General features: G+C 45.4%; 1 protein-coding gene across 1 annotated transcript in view; it reads left to right on the forward strand.

The window, feature by feature from the left end:
• RASA3 (RAS p21 protein activator 3) overlaps window positions 1-21,182 on the forward strand; it is a 134,588-nt gene that overhangs the window by 61,433 nt on the left and 51,973 nt on the right. The window contains exon 3 of the mRNA XM_066235808.1: window positions 11,288-11,391. Coding sequence (XP_066091905.1) covers window positions 11,288-11,391 — 104 coding nt within the window. The remainder of the gene's footprint in view (window positions 1-11,287; window positions 11,392-21,182) is intronic.

The following is a 21,182-nucleotide window of genomic DNA, read 5'->3' on the forward strand; positions in this document are numbered from 1 at the left end:
ATCTTAGAACAACAATAGATGATCATAATGAACAACTAAATAAAGAGATAGCAAGTATAAAAAAGGATGTTGAAATAATAAAAAAGAATCAGTCAGAAATGACAAATACAATATCAGAAATGAAGACCACAGTGGAAGGATTAAAAGCAGGATGGATGAAGCTGAGGATCGAATCAGCAAGTTAGAGGACAAGATAAACGAAGGCACGGAAGCAGAGCAGCAAAAATAAAAGAGACTCAAAAAGTCTGAGGAAACTCTTAAGAGAGCTCTTTGACAACATGAAGAAAAATAACATTTGCATCATAGGGGTCCATGAAGAAAAAGAGAAAGAACAAGGGGTAGACATTTTGTTTAATCAAATCATAGCTGAAAACTTCCTTAAATTGATGCAGGAAAAAGCCACACAAGTTTAAGAAGCACAGGAAATTCCATTAAAGAGAAACTCAAAGAAAGTGTCTTGTGTATTTAATTATGATGTGTAGACCAAGACACATCATAATTAAAATACCAAAGCTAAGTGATAAAGAGAAAATATTAAAAGCTGCTAGAGAAAAAAGGCTATCACCTACAAAGGAGCCCCCATAAGGATGACATCCGACTTCTCAACAGAAACACTTGAGGCCAGAAGGGAATGGCAAGAAATATTCAAAGTAATGCAGAACAAGAGCCTACAACCAAGACTACTTGATCCAGCAAGGCTATCGTTTAAAATTGAAGGAGAAATAAAAAGCTTCTCAGACAAAAAAAAAAAAACACTCAAAGAATTTAGTACAACCGAACCAATGCTACAAGAAATATTAAAGGGCTTGTTGTAAACAGATCAAAGGGGGAAAAGAATATAAAAAAGAGGAATACAGCTTTAAAGAATAAAATGGCAATAAACAACTACATATCAATAATAACCTTAAATGTAAATGGATTAAATGATTCAATCAAAAGACATAGGATAGCTGCGTGGATAAGAAAACAGGACCCATACATATGCTGTTTACAAGAGACACATCTTAAAACAAAAGATGCGCATAGACTGAAGGTAAAAGGATGGAAAAAATATTTCATGCAAATGGAAATGAAATAAAAGCTAAGGTAGCAATACTTATATCAGACAAAATGGACTTTAAAACAGAGGCTATAGTAAGAGGTAAAGAAGGTCACTACATAATGATAAAGGGAGCAACTCATCAGGAACTATAACCATTATAAATATCTACACACCTAACATAGGAGCACCTAAATATATAGAGCAGACTTTGATGAATATAAAGGGTGAGATCAACAGCAATACTATAATAGTATGGGATTTCAATACCCCACTAACATCACTAGATAGATCCTCAAGAAAGAAAATTAACAAAGAAACAGCAGACTTAAAGGACACACTAGATCAACTTGATTTAGTAGATATCTTCAGAACCTTTCACCCTAAAACAGCAGAATATACATTCTTTTCAAGTGCTCATGGTACATTCTTTAGGATAGACCACATGTTAGGGCATATAAGTGGTCTCAACAAATTTAAGAAGATTGAAATTATATCAAGCATCTTCTCTGGCCACAATGGCATGAAACTAGAAATCAACCACAACAGAAAAACGGAAAAATACTCAAACACTTGGAAACTAAATAGCATGTTATTAAATAACGAATGGGTTAACAATGAGATCAAAGAAGAAATAAAAAAATTCCTAGAAACGAATGATAATAAGCATACAACTCCTCAAAATTTATGGGACACAGCAAAAAAAGTACTGAGAGGGAAGTTCATAGCATTACAAGCATGGAAACTATTATGTTAAATGAAATAAGCTAGGCAGAGAAAGAAAAATATCATATGACCTCACTCATTTGAGGAATCCAATAAACAATGTGAACTGAGGAATGGAATTGAGACAGAGGAGGGATCAAAGGGACCAGCGGAAAAGAGAACAGAGGGAAAGGGGATGATAGGATGGGATAAACCTGAAGGGAAGGGGGGAGGGTGCTCTGGGGAGGGGGGCAAGGGAGATATTGAGAGGAATACGGGGGCGGGGTGATGCATTTGGCGCAACACTAGAATCTGTGTAAACACAATAAATTAAAATCAATAAAAAAAAGACCCCCTAATGTAGAGTCTCATTCTGTGCTGCTCCTAATTATAAAGTTGATGAGGACTCAAGTTGTCCATCAATGGTGGAATGGGTGAATCAAGTATAGGCAGTCCCCGGGTTATAAACAAGATAGGTTCTGCTGATTTGAAAATGTTTTAAGTATTTATATGCACAGAAAGGTAAAAATAAATATTATATTAAGACAAACATCTAAGTTGCATTTAATAGGTAAATGTACCTATTCCAACTTACCTACAAATTCAGCTTAAGAACAAACCTACAGAACCTATCTCATGTAACCTGGGGAACTGTAGTTATGGTCATTCAGACCTCAGGTACTGTTTAGCCACTAACATTTTATGTTCTTATTTGGAAGGTAGCCCAAGGCATGATGTGAAGGGAATAAGCTGGCTACACATCAAGATATTTAATGTAATCCCACTTTTATTTTAAAAAATGTCTCTATATCTACATATCCATATACATTTAGAGAAAAAAACAACTCTTAAGAGGAAATACCCTAGAATGTTAATTCTGGTATTTGCTTTCTGACATCTTTATATATTTAAATTTTTTTTAAAAAAAATAGCTTTATTGAGATACAATTCACATACCATATAATTTACCCATTTACAAGATGTGCAGCCATCACCACAATCAATTTTAGAGCATTTTCATCTCCCTAAAAAGAAACCCATTCCCTTTAACTGTCCTCATTTCCGGCCAACACCCTGCTACCCAACCCCTGGCAGCCACTAATCTACTTTCTGTCTCTATAGATTTGCCTATTCTGGGCATTTCATACAGACGGAACCCTACACGGTGTGGCCTTTTGGGCCTGACTTTTTCTACTTAACATAATGTTTTCAAGGCTAATTCACAGTGCAGCATGTGTCAGAGGTTCCTTCCGTGGCTGATAATATTCCATTGTGTGGCTGGATCACGTTCAGTGTATCCATTCATTGGTTGTTGGGACATTTGGGTTGTCTCCACTTTTGAGTATTGCGAATAATGCTATTAACTTGCATGTATGAGTTTTTGTGTGGGATGTGTGTTTTCATTTCTCCACGGTATATACCCAGGAGTGTGGTTGTTGGGCCATGTGGTCACTCCATATTTACCATTTTGAGCAACTGCCACTGTTTTTCAAAGTAGCTGCACTGTTTTTTCATTCCTCCAAGGAGTGTATAGGATATGAATTTCTCCACATCCTCACCAACATTGGTTATTATGTCTTTTTGATTCTTGCCATCCTGGGGGTCCAATTTTGATTTTACAATGTAATATTCTCTGTTATTCTTAAAAAGTAAAAAACAAGTTCTTGTTTTTTAGGTAAAATGAAAGGAAGTATTTGTTTCCATTAATGTCCTTTAAAAAAGCAAACAAAATCCAGATCATGAAGGCGTAAAAACAAAACAGAGAAATTCTAAAAATTTACACATAAATCTAATTATGAATCAACTTACTCTTAAAAATAATGTCTTACCGGGATACACAGGCCACATTGGGGTTGGGGTGGGTTAGGCTGAGTTGATAAAAAGTGGTGCCTACAGACGGAGCCTTCGTAGTAAATAGCCCGGAGACCTTGGAGGTCGGTGCCCGTACCCTAAGTTGCCACCACACCCTTCATGTGTGTGTCCTCCTTCCTGAGCCTGGATGCTTGTGTTGTCTTTTGAATCTGAGAGGGAAAACAATCAGAGTCCCACATGCAGAGCTGTGAGTCCCCGGCAGTGGGGGTGGCAGTGTTGGTGAGGGAAGAGTGGAGTCGGGACTCACGTGTGGCCACCCATTCCTGTGGCATTCCCACAGAAATATCTGACATGTTTGCCACCAGAAAAACAGAAGAGTGTGAGTGGGTAACTTCTCTGTGAGGCCTTGAGAAGCAGTTCTAATTTCTGTGTGACAGTGAGTTTGGGGTTCTGGCCCCCAGAACATGAGGCAGGAATAGCTGCTGATACAGCCTTCTCTCTACTCTCTGAACCTCAGGACAGCAGGGTCCCTCCATTCTGCTTTAGACTTGAGATGATTACTAAATCAGGCAAACCTCTTAGGTATTTCTAATAGCATCTCTGACGGTGCAAATTGTTCTGATGCCGCTGGTGAGGCTGCTGCTTTGCTGGATGCAGCACTGCTGTGCTGTACGAAGTCACTTCCCTTTTTTGGTTGCTTCCTTGCCTGTTATCTCATCTCTGTTCTGGTCCTTCCGTATTTCAGTCACCCTCCTGCCTCCAGATTAGTCCCTCAGTCTTGGCCCTGCCAGGGCCACCAGCTGGTGCCTCGGGTCCCCAAGGAGACGCTGTTGATTTGGCTCCCTGCTTCAGTTAGAAAGCCATCTCCCCCTTATTCCCTTTCTCAGACCTGCAGGTGAATGGTGGCTTTTTCCTGTGGAAAAGGAAGTGACGCCACAGAGCATCTGGCCGTCTCCAGAGTGACGTGGTGTTAGGCTCTGCCCGGGAGGGTTCATGAGGTGAATAAGGGAGAATGTGTATTCTTTTTTTTTTTTTAAATTTTATTTATTCATTTTAGAGAGGAGAGAGAGAGAGAGAGAGACAGAGAGAGACGGGGGGAGGAGCTAGAAGCATCAACTCCCATATGTGCCTTGACCAGGCAAGCCCAGGGTTTCGAACCGGCGACCTCAGCATTTCCAGGTCGACGCTTTATCCACTGCACCACCACAGGTCAGGTCGGGAGAATGTGTATTCTGAAGCTCAGTCTTGTTTTAAAATTTAATTCAACTTCCAGGACCACCGTGATTTTAGACTTGGGGAGAGGCAGGTGGGCACTGCACCTCATTAACAAAAGCAGTGTACTGTGAGGAGTGTGTGCACATGTGTGCTTTTGAATATTTGTGCAACACATGTGCACATACTGACACACACACATGCATGTGCACATGCACACACACTCGAATACTCGCACACACCCGTATACATACACTTGGACATGCACACACATGCACACACACAATGCATTGATATGCACATGCACATACACACACGCACACCCACTCACACTGACCTACTGATTTTTCGGGGTGTCTTTCCTCCAGTGTCAGAGGGTTTCCTGTAGATGATATCGTTGATCTTCATTCATGATGTTCTAGGCTCTTAGTCACAGACAGAGTAACTGGAAGTGAGAGGGCTGGCGTCTCACAGGAGGAGTGGGTTGTGGAGCTGGAGGTAACCCAGTGCATCACACCCCTGTGGGGGCTGTTGACATCAGACGGAGTCTCACAGATGCCCGACAACGAGTCACAGGAAGGCTCATCGAAGCGAAAATCCAATGGGGGGAGTATGCTTAGATGGGATTTTCCAATGAGCATTTGTTAAACTTGGGACCTGTCACTTGATGGAAGTATGAAGGCATTCTGCTTTCATCGAAATATAAGAGCATAGTTCTTGTTTTTAGATGGATACTTCTCTGAATACTCAAAACAACTAAAGCATTTTAAATCTCCCTCTGAAGGTTTTGTTTTCATTACATAGACATGTTTTCTAAGTAAACTTCACCCAGTCTCTTGGACAAATTTGAAAAATTATGAAATCAGTTAAATGCAGATGAAAGCTGTATTGTCATCAAGGTGTGGTCTGAGCAGGAAGAGGTGGTTGTTGCCTGGACTCCCCCTCTTGGCCCCACAGCTGGGGGTGTCTATGGCTGTCCCTTCTCCCTTCTCTTCCTTCTAGCGTCCTTGGCATAGCGGCAGTCAGCCGTGTTGTCAGCCCAGGTCTGGAGTCCACTCTGAGCCTTGTCTGTGCTCTGCTCTTTGTCAGGGGAGTGTCCCCCAGACACCCCAGACCCTTTTTCCTAGAGACCTGCCATGTGATGTCCCCGGAGAATAAAATAGCATCACGTGCACTGTCTCTTTGGTGCATTATTGAGTTTCACTCCATGTTATACTTTTTCCTGTGTTTCATTGTATTCTACTGACTCCATAGAGAGACGCTCCCCCGTTAGCGTGAGAAGCTGGTTCCGTGTGGGTCGGGCCTGGTGTGTGGGGGCCTGTGGCGCTGTGATGAAAGGTCACAGACTTAGTGGCTAAGCAACAGAAACTTCTCCTACAGCTGTGGAAATAAGAAGTCCAAAATCGCTGAAGCTGGTGCCAGCAGGGCTGGTTCCCTCTGCACACGGCAGGGCTGCATGCATTTCCCGGCCTGGTCCAGCCTGGTCTCAAGGCCCTGCATCACTGCAACATCCGCTTCTGTCTTCACGGGTCCTGCTCTGGCTCTGAGCCCTCGACCACCATCTGAGGACAGTCCTGCGATCCATTGGGCCCACCCGGATAATCCAGCATTGAGATCTTCCGAACTCCAAGATCCTTAATTTATTAGTTCCTTCTGCCATGGAGGTAACTTATTCACAGGCCCTGGAGACTAGATCTGGACAGCTCTGGGGGGACATTATTCTGCTGACCATAGTGGGATTCAAAGCCCCCACTATTTCCTTGCTTGTAAATCTTTACAAGCTAGACTGCCCAGTGGCCTCAGTTTCCCCAACTTGTGAGGTATTGTGAAGGCTGAATACAGTTGACCCTTGAACAATGTGGGTTTGAACAGTGTGGCTCCACTTGCCTGTGAATTTAAAAACCCGCATTGTTCAAGGGTCAACTGTATTTGCTACCTGTTGGGTCTCAGAACGGGACCAGGGCCGTTATGGGTGCCTAGGTGCAGGGGGCTGCCCCACCGGAGCGCAGGCCCTCAGGGGGCGGGGCCCGGCGCCCAGACCAGGATGCAGGAGCTATTTTGGCTCCCTGCTGAGTGAGCTGTGGAGGGGAGGAGCTAGGAAAAGGGCTACAGAGAGCCCTCTTCGTGCTGTAGGCATTTTTTAAAGTGTACAATTAAGCAATTTTTAGTAAATTTACAGTTATGTCATTGCCACTATAATCCATTTTAGAACACTCAAAAAAGAAAAAAAAGAGCCCTTTTCAGTTACCCCCTTCCCAATTCCCGCCTCCCGCATTCACTGACCTACTTAGGATCCACCTCTGCTTTTTATGCACATTTCATATAGATGGAATATTAAAAAATGTGTGTTTTTTTCTTTTTGTTTTGCATCTGGAGTTTTTTACTTAGTATCCTTCTGAGGCTCGTTGCTGTAGCATTTATCACTACTTTGTTCCTTTTATCACCAAATGGGAACCCATTGTATGGATTTACCGGATTTTGTTTTTCCATTTGTCACTTGATGGGCATTTGGGTTGTTTCCACCTTTTAGTTATTGTGAACAATGCTGCTATGAACATTCATGTATAAGTTTTTGTGTAGACACATTGTCATTTCTCCTGGGCAAATACCTAGGAGCAGTGCTGGGATTCAGCCAGTTGGCACCAATTTGGCAGAACCCATACCTGATTTTTTGTTGAGTTTGGTGAACTAGTTATTAAAATGGCACCTGTAATCAGGGTTCTCTCTAAGGTGGGTGCCTGGGAAGCCGCCCAATGTGGAAATCACAAATTTACCTTCCTTACTCTTTTTTAACGTTCACCTGCACAACAGCGTATTCTAAGCGCCCATAGTAATGTTCATCCGTCCGTAGGTGAAAAAAATTGCAAGTGAGAACGCCACACCAATCAAGAGAAAATATGGAAATACCTTAAATAACAGTTTTATTGTTTTTTGTAGGGTATTACTTAATATTTTTTATTAATATTTTAAAACTCTCATAATCTAGTTTTGTGTACCTCTTCTGTTGTTTCTATTTAAGTATTAAATGTATGAAATAATATAAACTACCTTTCAGTATATCTTTTTTTTATATTTAAAATGGTCATTAGGGCAGAGAACTGGTTGTTAAATTATTTGAATCCCAGGATGAAACCAATAGGAAGCTAGGACACAACCAATAGAAATATAGATTTCAAGGGTTATCTTAACGCCCATTTCAAAGCCCTAGAACATTCCCATGACAAACAGGTTTCTTGTACACATTATTTGATCATATTTAATCTGCATAGCCTCTGCCATTTATTAACTTAGCCTAGAAATTTTTGATTAATATTGATAAAATGAAGAAAATATGTTACATTAATGTTTTTTCATTAATATCCATATTTTAAAATTCTTATAATATAGTTTTGTGTACCTCTTTTATTGTTCTTATTTAAGTATTAAATGCATGAAATAATAAGCTACCTTTGGTATATATATATTTTTTTTATATTATACTTTAAACAGTCCTTAGGGCAGAACCAGTTGTTAAATTATTTGGATCCCACCACTGCTTATGAGAGGAATGCTGGGTCCTGTGGTCCCTCTATGTTTAATTTTTAAAGACCCCACCAAACTGTTTTCTGAAGTGGCTGTGCTATTCTGCATTTCTACCAGCCATGGATGAGGGTTCCAACTTCTCCACACCGCACCCAGCATTTGTGACCTGTGATCTTTTTTATTATCGCCATCCTAGTGGGTGTGAAGTGGTATCTTGTTAGTTCATTTGCATTTCCCTGGTGCTTAATGATGTTAAACTTTTTTTCTATATGCTTGTGGGTCATTTGTCTTCTTTGGTGAGGTATCTGTTCAAATCTTTTGCCCGTTTTTCAGTTGAGTTACTTATTATTTTTGTGCTGTAAATGTGTTTTTTATGTATTCTAGATATAAGTTTTTATATCAGATATATGATTTGTAAATATTTTCTCCCAGACTTCTTTTTAGTTTCTTAATGGTGTATTTTACAGAATACAATGTTTGATATGTTTAATTTTGATGAAGTCTGGCTTCCTGATATTGATATGTTTCTTCTGGTGATGGTGCTTTTCATGTCATATCTAAAAGTTTTTTGCCTTCCTCTAGGTTTCAAAGATTTATTTCTTTATAGTTACAGATTTAGTTGTTATAGTTTTAACCCTTGCACCTAGGTGTGTGATTACTTTGAGTTAATTTTTATATATGGTGTGAGGTAATTTTATATATCTCTGTCCCTGGGCCAGGACCACACTGTCTTGATTACTCTTACTTTGCAGTGAATTTTGAAACCTGGAACTGTGAGCCCTCCATTCTGGCTCTTCTATCTCCAGCACGTGCTGGCTGTAGTGGGTCCTTTGCCTTTTCAGCTGTAAGGATTGGCACACCACTTGGATTCTGACCTGAGTGTCAAACCTGCTAGTTTCCCACCTCTCTCAGTCCTCTCTTCCTCACTGACTCCCTCTCCCTGACTCAGCCATCTTTGAGTCTAGGCCTGGGCAGTGCTCACTGTGGGTCTGTTCCCGACCCCAGACTTACCTGATTCCCTTCCTGCGTTGCTGTTTTTCTCTTTTCCACACTATGCCCCTCCCCTTCTGAATGAGTTTTTGCTTTTGCATGATGTCTGCCTGCTGGACGGCTTCTTTGCTTTTATCCATTCTGTAACTCCTCAAAGCTCCAGCTCTTTGTGTTACTGACTTTCAAGCAACAGCATGTCATGCTATCATAAGTACTGTATTTTATGGAATCTGTGACATTCGTCAGTTATAGGATATACCATTATTTTATGTGCACTAAGAAAAAGCAATGCTAACTAATAACGCTATGAAACACTCCTTTCTGACATGGATTGCAGGATACATTATGAATGCTAAAATTTAGTGGGAGGAGGATCATCTCAGAATTGCTGAAATATGGCTCTGGAGCTCTCTTAGTTGGGAACTGTTACCTCCCTCCCTCCCCCCTTACCCTCTTTTTCCCATTGTCATTTCTGTGTCACTCACAGTAAACTTTCACTAGGAGACACTCATGGTATCAGTTCTTTTCCACCTCTCCTTTCATATTTGGTCAGGAGCCTATATCCCGCTTTCTCCTACAAAATGTAGGCATTTTTACTTGGCCTATTATACGTTTCCTATGTTGGACCTTCGCCATAAACATGCATGAAAATGGAATCATGTCAGATTCCAAGGTAGTTGTAGGCCTGTGTGCTGAAATAATTACTACATTTCCTAACCATGGATGCGGGTTTGGTGGGTGCCGTATTCTGTGCACATTCAACGTGGCTTCCATTGCCAGCGTCTGCTAGCCTCAGCCTGTGCCTGGCCTGGACGGCCCAGGTCTCCAGCCCCTCAGTTAGAGTTTGCGGTTTTGTTTTGTTTTTTGAGTCTCCATCTGGGGATAAATGAGCCTAAGGGTCAGTGTGGAGGGTGGGCTGGGTTGGTGAAGTGCCCTTCCCTAGCGAGGGGTGTGGACAGTCACCCAGTTGGAATTTCACCCTGAGTTTTGCAAAAAGAGAGCGCTCTGCACTCTCTGAAATGGGAACACTGTGTGAGGCCTGCCACCTGCTATCCCAGACCCTCAAAATCAGGGGTTCCCAAACTTTTTACACAGGGGGCCAGTTTACTGTCCCTCATACCGTTGGAGGGCCAGACTATAAAAAAAACTATGAACAAATCCCTATGCACACTGCACATATCTTATTTTAAAGTAAAAAAAACAAAAACAAAACGGGAACAAATACAATATTTAAAATAAAGAACAAATAAATTTAAATCAACAAACTGACCAGTATTTCAATGGGAACTATGGGCCTGCTTTTGGCTAATGAGATGGTCAATGTCCGGTTCCATATTTGTCACTTCTAGCCGTAACAAGTGAAATGACGTGCTTCCGGAGCCGTGACGCGTGCGTCCTGTGTCACGGGAAGTAGTGCTGTACGTGAGCGACGCCGTGCTTTGCGATGCCGCCACATACAGTACTCCAGGAGCACAGGATGGATTCTGTGCTCCCCTCACTGACCACCAATGAAAGAGGTGCCCCTTCTGGAAGTATGGCGGGGGCTGGATAAATGACCCCAGGGGGCCGCAGTTTGGGGACCCCTGCTCAAAATGGTTAGCAGTCCTGGAGCATTTGTGCTAAACCTGGACGCACACAACAGACATAGTTTTATTAACGCCATGATCTGTGTCGAGCTGTCCAGTTTCCCTGAGCTGTCACTAAACCAGCACAGCAATTCATTCATTTAATGTGACATGCCTTTGGTGCTGGGGCCACATCTGTGAAGATTTTTACGGCCTGCTTACTCTTGATTTCATGTTAATCCCAATTAAGACACTGCAATTGCATCTTTTACAAGTGAAACTCAGAATGGCGTGTTTGTGGTGCATTTAAAAATGAGATTGCCCGTGTGTCCCAGAGGTCAGTGCTTAGTCTGCAGGCCCCACGGCGATGCCGACGCCATGACTGATGACAAGGCCATTACCTAACAGAATCTAACGGTGCTCATTCTGTTTATTTGTCCAGCCCCTTCTATGGAGAAGACTTCTACTGTGAAATTCCTCGGAGTTTTCGTCACCTGTCATTTTACATTTTCGATAGAGACGTTTTTCGGAGGGATTCAATCATAGGTAGGTACTTAAATGGATGCTTTCTTCTTTATCTCCGCCTCTCCTGGATGGGGTCTCGTTCTGGCAAAGTGGAGCATCTCTTCCAGGTCCGGGACAGCAGAGTTGAGTCAGCATTTTAGCCTGGCCTTCCTGGCCGTGTGGAGCAGTGGCAGGAACAGCCCTGGGCAGCCAGCTAGCCTGGCCGTGGCATCCCCCAGGGCTGGGACAGGCCATCCGCAGCCCTCTCTGGCAGCATGTGGAAGGCCTTTACAGCATAAGGCCCCATGGAAGAGACCAGCACACACCAGGAAAGGCTCTGGGAGCTGCCCTTTAAGGCAAGAGTACAGCAACCCTCAAACCTGCCATCAAATGACTACCAAGAGCTCCTCCCAGGGGCTGGTGTGCAGAGGAGATCCCCTCCTGCCATCTCCAGGCCACTCCTGTTCCTGACTCCCAGCACCCCTCTGTAAGGAACGGGATGGTCCTGGGTATTCTCAGGGGCATTGGGAGACTCGTAGAGCTATGGGGGTATTCTCAGACCTATGGGGGCTCTCAGAGGTATTAAGCTCTCTCATAGGTATTGGAGAGCTTCTCAGAGGCATTGGAGTGCTCAGATGTATTGGGTGGTCTCAGAAGTACTGTGGTGTCCTTAGATATATTGGATTCTCAGAGGTTTTGGTGCTCTCAGAGACATTAGGTCACTCTCAGAGGTATTGGTGTGCTTGCAATATTGGGGGTATCTTAGAGGTATTGGGATGCTTTCAGGGATATTAGGGTTCTCAGGTATTGGAGTGCTCTCAGAGGCACTAGCATTTCAGTGGGGGATAACTGGAGAGAGTGAGGCTCAGCTTGAATATGGAGGAGAGGTGTGGAATAGCAATAGAGCCTCCCAGGTTCAGGAATGCACCTGTGTCCTTATTCATGTTTACTGCGGCCCCCAAAGTGGAATAGAGAAGCCAAACATGGGCACAATTGTAGTCGCTGGAATCCAAGCACCATGTAACGTCCACCTCGTGGCCTTTGCCTTTCCTGGCAGGGGAGGCTTTTGGGTAGAGTACTTTCAATCTGAAGTGCACTTGAGTCATGCAGACTGTTCATTGCCTTTCCTCTTGATCATGCTTGAGGCGTCTGACCAGCTCCTACTCACTGCCAGACCACTTGAGCAGGTCACCATATAGCCAGCAGGGTCATCCCCCGCCGGGCGCAGTGCACTCCCAGCAGGGTCATCCCCCGCCGGGCGCAGTGCACTCCCAGCAGGGTCATCCCCCGCCGCCGGTCGCAGTGCGCTCCCAGCAGGATCATCCCCCGCCGGTCGCAGTGCGCTCCCAGCAGGGTCATCCCCCGCCGGGCGCAGTGCGCTCCCAGCAGGGTCATCCCCCGCCGGTTGCAGTGCGCTCCCAGCAGGGTCATCCCCCGCCGGGCGCAGTGCGCTCCCAGCAGGGTCATTCCCCTCCGGTTGCAGTGTGCTCCCAGCAGGGTCATCCACCGCCGGGCGCAGTGGGCTCCCAGCAGGGTCACCCACCGCCGGGCGCAGTGCGCTCCCAGCAGGGTCACCCACCCCGGGCGCAGTGCGCTCCCAGCAGGGTCATCCCCCGCCGGGCGCAGTGCGCTCCCAGCAGGGTCATCCCCGCCGGGCGCAGTGCACTCCCAGCAGGGTCACCCACCCCGGGCGCAGTGCACTCCCAGAAGGGTCATTCACCGCCGGGCACAGTGCACTCCCAGCAGGTTCACCCATCGCGGGGCGCAGTGCACTCCCAGCAGGGTCACCCACCCCGGGCGCAGTGCACTCCCAGAAGGGTCATTCACCGCCGGGCACAGTGCACTCCCAGCAGGTTCACCCATCGCGGGGCGCAGTGCACTCCCAGCAGGGTCACCCACCCCGGGCGCAGTGCACTCCCAGAAGGGTCATTCACCGCCGGGCACAGTGCACTCCCAGCAGGTTCACCCATCGCGGGGCGCAGTGCACTCCCAGCAGCTCTCAGGACAGTGGACCGCCTCGCCCCCTCTGGCTCTTACTCTTACTCTGCTGCCTCCTTAGCAGTCAGCCTGTAGGTCCAGCTGTCCCTCAGGACCTCTGTGGTTGTCTCGAGGCATCTCTGTGCATCATGCTGAGCTCACGGTGGCCACTAAAAGTTCCTCATCGCTGGGTGGACTCGGCACACCTGCTGCTTCCTCACTCTTCTCGCTGGCCTGCCCAGACTTGGAGCTCAGGTCCCATAGGGTGCAGCCACGTCACCCGAGGCCAAGCTTTTGCTTCTTTGAATGGTGGCCTGCATGGTCTCGGGGCTCGCCCCGCCTCCCCTCCTCTCACTCCCTGGCTACCAGAGCTGTCTTCTCTCTGTGTGGGCTGGAAGCCCTCCCAGTTTAAAGTGGACCACCGGCATCATACTGTAGTCACAAGAATGCTCAAAGCCAGGTGAGGGCCCAGAAATGACTCCCTCGTGTCTGTCCCCAACATTGGGCTTTGGCGCAGGGAGCAGTCACTAAACGTTTGTTAAAAGAATGGACAATTTTTGAAAATAGCTCCATGTATTACATTTACTTCATTTTAGAAACACAGTGTGTCTTACTAATAGTTTCCCACCTAAAGAAGCTCTTTTCTGGAGTTACATGCTTCCATTTATTAGAGCCTGATGTATTATTTTTTAAAATTGCCAAATTTGAGGGCATATTGTCTCATTTGGTCCGGAGAAGGACAGCCATGCTCCCTAGCATGTATTCAAGACCTTTCATAATCTGATCAAGTGTTCTCTGGGCTTAACTTCTCAACGTCCACAATGGCCTTTCTAGCTGTCTCAATATACAGCCACATGTGCATTCACACACGCATAGAACCCTACTTGTGCGCCTGTGCAGGCTTCACCTACATAGTTTACCCGTCTCATTCTCTCAATACTAGAAGCCTTTGTGATATGTCTCGGTTTTCTGAAATCTGACTGGTCCTACAGTGACAAGCTCACATGTGTCTATCCTTAAGCAGCATGCTCCTCTTTTGCTACTGGGGAGTGTGTTAAAATCTAGATCCCTGGGCCCCAGCCATGCTGCTGGATCCAGATTTTCCAGGGGCTAAACCTGGAATCCCATAGTTTTTTTAAGTTCCTCAAGGTGACATTTACAGTTAGAAGGAAGCTAACATGTACTGAATGCTTATATACACCAGGCACTGTGCTAGGTGTTTTAATGGTCATAAAAGTATGCCATTTGCCCTTTGTGTTAACCTCAGGAAGTAGATATCACTTCCACTTGCTATATCAAGAAGAAAATGCGGCTCAGAGAGAATAAGACACTTGCCTGAAGATGCATAACTAACAGGCGGTAAGGACAAGTCAAACATTTCTTGTCGTATTTGTAGAGAAGTGAGTACCAGTGTTGGAAGAGACAGGGGAGGAGAAAGGTGTGTCTACACCTGCGTTAGTCATCCTATGAAGTCATCTCCCTTCCTGAAGACTCTTCAGTGGGTTCTCCCATCATCCCGAGAACTCACTCTCACTCTGAATCTCATTTTATCCTGCCCAGTGTGTGACAGGTAGTTCCCAGAATTTCAGTCTGAACCTGTCAGATTTTAATCAAACATTTAGATTCATGCTTTCTCTGGGACTTTGGCCACTAGCCACCTGATAATGTATGAGGGTGAAAAGGTTCTTAAATCTGAGTAATTTGGATTGTCTAGGTCGGTGGTCCCCAACCCCTGGGCCGCGGACCGGTACAGGTCCGTGGGCCATTTGGTACCGGTCCGCAGAGAAAGAATAAATAACTTACATTATTTCCATTTTATTTATATTTAAGTCTGAACGATGTTTTATTTTTAAAAAATGACCAGTTTCCCTCTGTTACATCCATCTAAGACTCACTCTTGACGCTTGTCTCGGTCACGTGATACATTTATCCATCCCACCCTAAAGGCCGGTCGGTGAAAATATTTTCTGACATTAAACCGGTCTGTGGCCCCAAAAAGGTTGGGGACCATTGGCCTAGAGGAAGGGCGAGCGGTAGTCCCATTGTCTACCAGAAGCACCAGGCCCACTGTTTGCAGTGGGAATGGGGGACAGGAGAGAGAGACAGACACTCCTGCTGCTCCGCTGCCCAGTTCTGTGGTGGGCAGAGAGAAGATGTGCCCTCGAACCCCCTCCCGTGCCCTCCCCTGCCCTCCCCTTTCCCACCCCTTCTCTGCCTCCCCTCCCCTTCCTCCCTTTCTGATACCATGCTCCGTCACTTCCTTCTCTCCTTCACCCTGTTTTCCTTTTTTAGGCTCTTGGTCCACGTGTGAATTCCTCCTTTAGTCCATGCGTGTGGCTTATTTCCTACCCCTGAGTCATCTCCATGAGCCATCGCAATGCCTCTTTTTCGAAACTGGGTGAATAAAGCTTCCAAGGCAGCACGGACCGAGGGCTTAGGGAAAATACAGGCGGGGCAGTGAGGAGCCTTTATACAGGAGTATGACATGTTGATTCCTGCTTGATTTTGGCTAGGGTGGCTTAGTTGAAGAATAATAAAACTTTATGCAAGTTTTATTAAGCATTCATGGTGTTGAGATTTCAATAAACTCTGTTGCTTATATTGAAAGTGTTTGGGGTGTAGATAGAGATTAGTGTTTGATCCTAGGAAGTTAAACTCACCATCCGGCTTTAATGAGCCATCTGGTGTGTCAGAGGGCTGTCCTTTTGTTCTGTCATTCCTTCCATCTTCCACACTCTCACTCTGGACGAATGGGAATTGCTGCCTGTTTATTCTGGAACTGCCTGGCAGGAATTCATGTTGTTGGAAAGGAGGAGAGACGTAAATGGAACTATCTGGTGTATATCCATCTTATTTTTCTATGTAACAATCACATAGCATTTACTATATGCAGATATTGTTCTGGGTGCTTTACAAATATTGACTCACTTTACTCTGGGAAGTAGGTATGTTTTTGAGATGAGAAAACTGATACAAACAAGTCATACGGCCTTTGGGCGGTAGAGCTGGTGTTCAGCCCTTGGAAGCCACATTCTCAGGTCTGTGCTACCTGAGCTATCGACCTTATTTTAGCTTATGTTTCGCTCCCTGTATTTAGAGGCCATACGTGAGTGAATGTGGAGTCTGACGACGGGGAGAAGTCCAGGACGACTCCTGGTTATGGGTTTACTACACCAAGTGGATGGTGGAGGCGGGATATAGATGGGGCTGGACAATGGTGGGAGGCGGTACTGGTGAAGGCTGGATGGGAAATGGGGGTGGTGATGGCAGAAGGATGAGTTACTCATTTCAGAACAAAATATCATCCCTCCATGACCCTTCCCATGAGGTGCAATTTGCTATCACCACCCACCACCGTCCTCTCGTTATGCACCATCCACCACCCACCTGTCTCCACCACCCTTCCCTCGTCATCTACCATTCTCGTTCCGCTATCACTGCCCACCACCTTCCACCCGCCACCTGCCATCCACCATCCACCACCCACCCGTCTCCACCACCACCATCCACCACCTGTACCCATTATGTATTACCCACCACCTACCATCCGTCATTCATCTGTCTTCTACCACCCTCCCATCTCTCACCTACCAGCTTTCTACCACCATCCATTATTTACCATGCATCATTACCACCACCACTACCCACTGTCACCCTTCACTATCACCATTCACCCTCCTCTACCACCCACATCACCATTCACCACTCTCTGCCCACCTCTTTTTATTTATTTATTTGTTCATTTTTAGAGAGGAGAGAGAGAGGGAGAGAAAGAGACAGAGAGAAAAGAGAGAGACAGAGAGAGAGAAGGAGGGAGGAGCTGGAAGCATCAACTCCCATATGTGCCTTGACCAGGCAAGGCCAGGGTTTCGAACCAGCGACCTCAGCATTTCCAGGTCAACGTTTTATCCACTGCGCCACCACAGGTCAGGCTCTACCCACCTCTTACCAGCTACTATCTACCACCTCCCACCATCCACCACCTACCACCTTTACCCATCACCTACCATCCACCAACCATCATCTGCTCTCCTCCACCCATCATCTTTAAGCCCTCATCCTGTCCCTTGATCCACCGTTCCTCTCCCACCACCCACCATTGTCCACTGCCACCCTCCACTATTTTTCAGCTCCATCTATGTCCCTCCACCAAAAATTCTCTTGGTTCAAACCCGTCACCCTGGATTCCCCTCCTCATTTATATCTGTCCTATCCTCTGATGTACATCGCCTTTACTGGAGTGGAACCATGTGATTGTGGAACACTTCCTTATTGGGTATCTACATCCAAACACCAGAGCCCCGCAGTAGATTTACTTCCCCCGAAGAGGGTAGCTCTGCACAGACACAGGCCAACGGTGGCAGATGTGGCCCTCAGGCCAGGGAGGCCTACTTCTGCAAAGCCTGTTGGTGGGAAGGGAGCGCTCATCCTCTCCCACCGACAGCTCCTATCAGCTTCTGCCTCCTCTGGTGTGAGCCAGAGTACGCCAACCAGACTGCTTTCCCAGTCCAGTGAAGATGCCTGATGACAGGTAACAACGCATTCAAATTCACAAAGTCTAAATCAGCTTGGGTGCTGCGGGATCAAGTGGTGCTTACGAAGGAATGACCCATGCCTCTGGTAGTGTTTCTGGCAGAAATGACCAGAGCTTCACACACTTGTTCAAATGCAGATGCTTATTCATGAGTCTGGGGCAGCGCCTGAAGGTCTGCATTTCCAACTGGTAACATTTCTTGGAAGCTGCTGTGATGTAAGTAGAAATAACGGGAATTTGCTCATGGATCACATAGGAACTGAGATAATCCATGTTTGACTTCATTTCAATGTGGAACTGTGATAGGAGCTTCCCAACAGGATCCTCACTGCTGAGGGAACAGTGAGGAAGGGTTTGCGGGGTGGCAGCACGCACGTTCCGGCTGTCGGCGGCAGCTGTTCCTCATGTCTCCACTGGCATGATGGGTCTGAAGTTCAGATCTGACCATGGGACTCTGCTGGCCAGGTCCCACAGGGGTCCGCTGGCCCTCAGGATGACTCCCAAACCCTGAGCCTGGCCTCCAAGCACTTGTGATTGCCCTGCTGAGGGATTCTTCCTTCCTGTCCGCTCAACCCCAGCTGCAGGCTGAGGCCCCCCCAATCTTTCCCCATCACTCTCCTGGTGCCCCCTGCCTCCTGGCCTTGACTCACAGTGCATTCTCTGCCTGGTGCCCACCTCTGGTTCTTCTCCCCGTCCCCATGCTCACCTGGCTGCCACTGCCCACCTGAGACCCCGGTTAGCCAGAGGCGGCTCCTGAGTGAGCTGCCCCCTTGGTGTGTATGTTCCTCTGTAGTTGCGCTTGCTGGAGCCACTCTTTTGCTTCTTGTCCAGTGTTCATTGGACTGTACGTCCTATGGCCCGGAGCTTGTGAGGGAGCACCTGGGTTTATCTTTATCCAGCACTACTGGGTGTGCCAGGGTTTGTTCAAGGACAGAAGGAAGGAAGCAGGAGAGGGACGAGCCAAAGTGTAGACTCTGAAACTGTCTGGTTAGAAGTTGGCATTTTACCCAGCGACGCTGTGGCTGCGTTGGATGCACCTGAGTGGCAGGTGAAAGTGAATACAGAGATACAGTATTGGTCTTAGTACTTGGCTCAGGTTCTACTAGACTGAAGAGGAGCTTGATTAAACCTTGGAGGCACAGGAGAACTTTTTTGAATGATAAGCCTAAGGAAAAAAGAAATTTTAAAGTCATTCTGCACATTTTAATCAGAGAACCTGATCAAGTTGGTGCTGGGGTTGTTTCTCCTAAAAATAATCAGATAAGTTACTCATAGTAGTACCTGCTATTTTTGAAGATAACATGCAAAATCATGGTTTAGCCATTTTTTGGTGGCTTTAAAATTATGGTGTGTCAGTGTGCAATTGGACTTAGATGTTTTCACCACCGTTTTTACAGCTGTAAAAATAAGTGGCTGTCTGGATCTCCAGGAATAATTTAAAGTTATGACTAGTAATTATGTTGTTACCAGGATGAGAAGCCAAGTTGCAGGATATAAATTTGTGTCGCGGAAACAAGCACAGTGTCGCACTGGGCTTCTCACGGTCTCCTGAGCCTGATCTGCTGGCACTGCGTCAGGAGGAGCCCACACTCACCCCAGGTGTTCCTGGTGCAGCAGCTTGTGTGCCCTGCTGCGGGTTCGAGTCCAGGAGGAAGGGGTGGAGCCAGGGAGGCTGCCGTCAGCTTTGTTCTATTCCAAACTTGTTTTGTTATTCTAGGGCCTTTGAATTGTCATTGACATCTTTAAATTGGCTTCTTTATTCTTTTCAACCACAGTTTACATCTGTACCATTCCACACCAGTTCCAGATGTACAGTGAAGTGGCTGGACAGCCAAGCACTCTACAGAGTGGTGCCCTCATTCCCCTAAGCACCCACCTGGCCCCATACCCAGTTATCTCGACACTATTGACTATAGTCTTGATGGTGCAATCCACATTTTTGTGTCTATTCTGCAACTACCAATCTGTACTGCTTAATCTCTTCACCTTTTCACCCAGCTTCCTGTCAGCCCCTCCTGACACCTGTCAGTCTGTTTTTTCTCTGTGAATCTGTTTCTATTTTGTTTGTGTATTTTGTTCATTAGATTCCACATCTAAGTGAAATCATATGGTATTTGTTTCTTCTGAAATCATTTGGTATTTGTTTTTTTATGCTTATTTCACTTAGCATAATACCCTCGAGGTCCATTCATGTCTCAAAGGGTATGATTTCTTTTTTTATGGCTGAGTAGTATTTTATTGTGTAAAGTTACTACAGCTTCTTTATCCATTCATCTACTGATGGGCATTTGGATTGCTTCCAAATCTGGGCTATTGCGAATAATGCTACAATGAACACAGGGGTGCATGTCTTCTTTTGAATCAGTGTCTTGGGTTTCTTCGGATATACTCCTAGAGGTGGGATGGTTGGGTCAAAAGGCAGTTCCATTTTTAATTTTTTGAAGAATCTCCATACTGTTTTCCACAGTGGCTGCACTGGTCTGCATTCCCATCAACAGTGCAGGAGGGTTCCCTTTTCTCCACATCCTGATCAATACTGATCACTGATTTATTGATAGCCATTCTGACAGGTGTGAGAGGTAGTATATCATTGTGGTTTTGATTTGCATTTCTCTGATGTTTAATTAGGTTCTTAATTTCCAAAATAAGTGAGATTGCTTTAATCTGTAGGTTAATTTGGGGAGAACTTAACATCTTAACAAAATTTTAGTCTTTAGATCCCCCAACATGGCATGTCTTTCCATGTCCTTGGGCCTTCTTAAAAAACGTTCTTTCATCAGTGTTTGCGATGTGTTTTCAGCATGCACATCTTGCACACATTGCGCGCACACGCACGCGCGCACACACACACACACATTAATTTATCTTTAGCTATTTCATTTTTGATGGAGTAGACAAAGATTTTTTTGGTAGCACACACCAAAATCATAACCCATAAAAGCATCATTTTGCAAAAGATACTGTTTTTTATTTCAATTTTTATTATCATTGCTTATATGCACAAACTCAATTGATTTTATTTTTATTGACTTTAGAGAGAGAGAGAGAAGGAGGGAGAGGAGCAGGAAGCATCAACTCATAGTTACTTCTTGTATGTGGCCTTGAGAATCCTGGGCAAGGCTGAGGTTTCGAACTGGTGACCTCAGGATTTCAGGTTGACATGTTATCCACTGTACCTCCACAGGCCAAGCCAAACACAATTGATCTTTATGCATTAACCTTGTAGTCTGTGGCCTTGCTACACACACATTTTCTAATAGCTAGTCCTGTAGATTTTTCTGTAGAGTCTGTGAATAAAGACTTTTATTTCTCCCTTTGCAGT

Source organism: Saccopteryx bilineata, chromosome 6, assembly GCF_036850765.1.
Source record: "Saccopteryx bilineata isolate mSacBil1 chromosome 6, mSacBil1_pri_phased_curated, whole genome shotgun sequence".
In the NCBI taxonomy this organism is placed as follows: Eukaryota; Metazoa; Chordata; class Mammalia; order Chiroptera; family Emballonuridae; genus Saccopteryx; species Saccopteryx bilineata.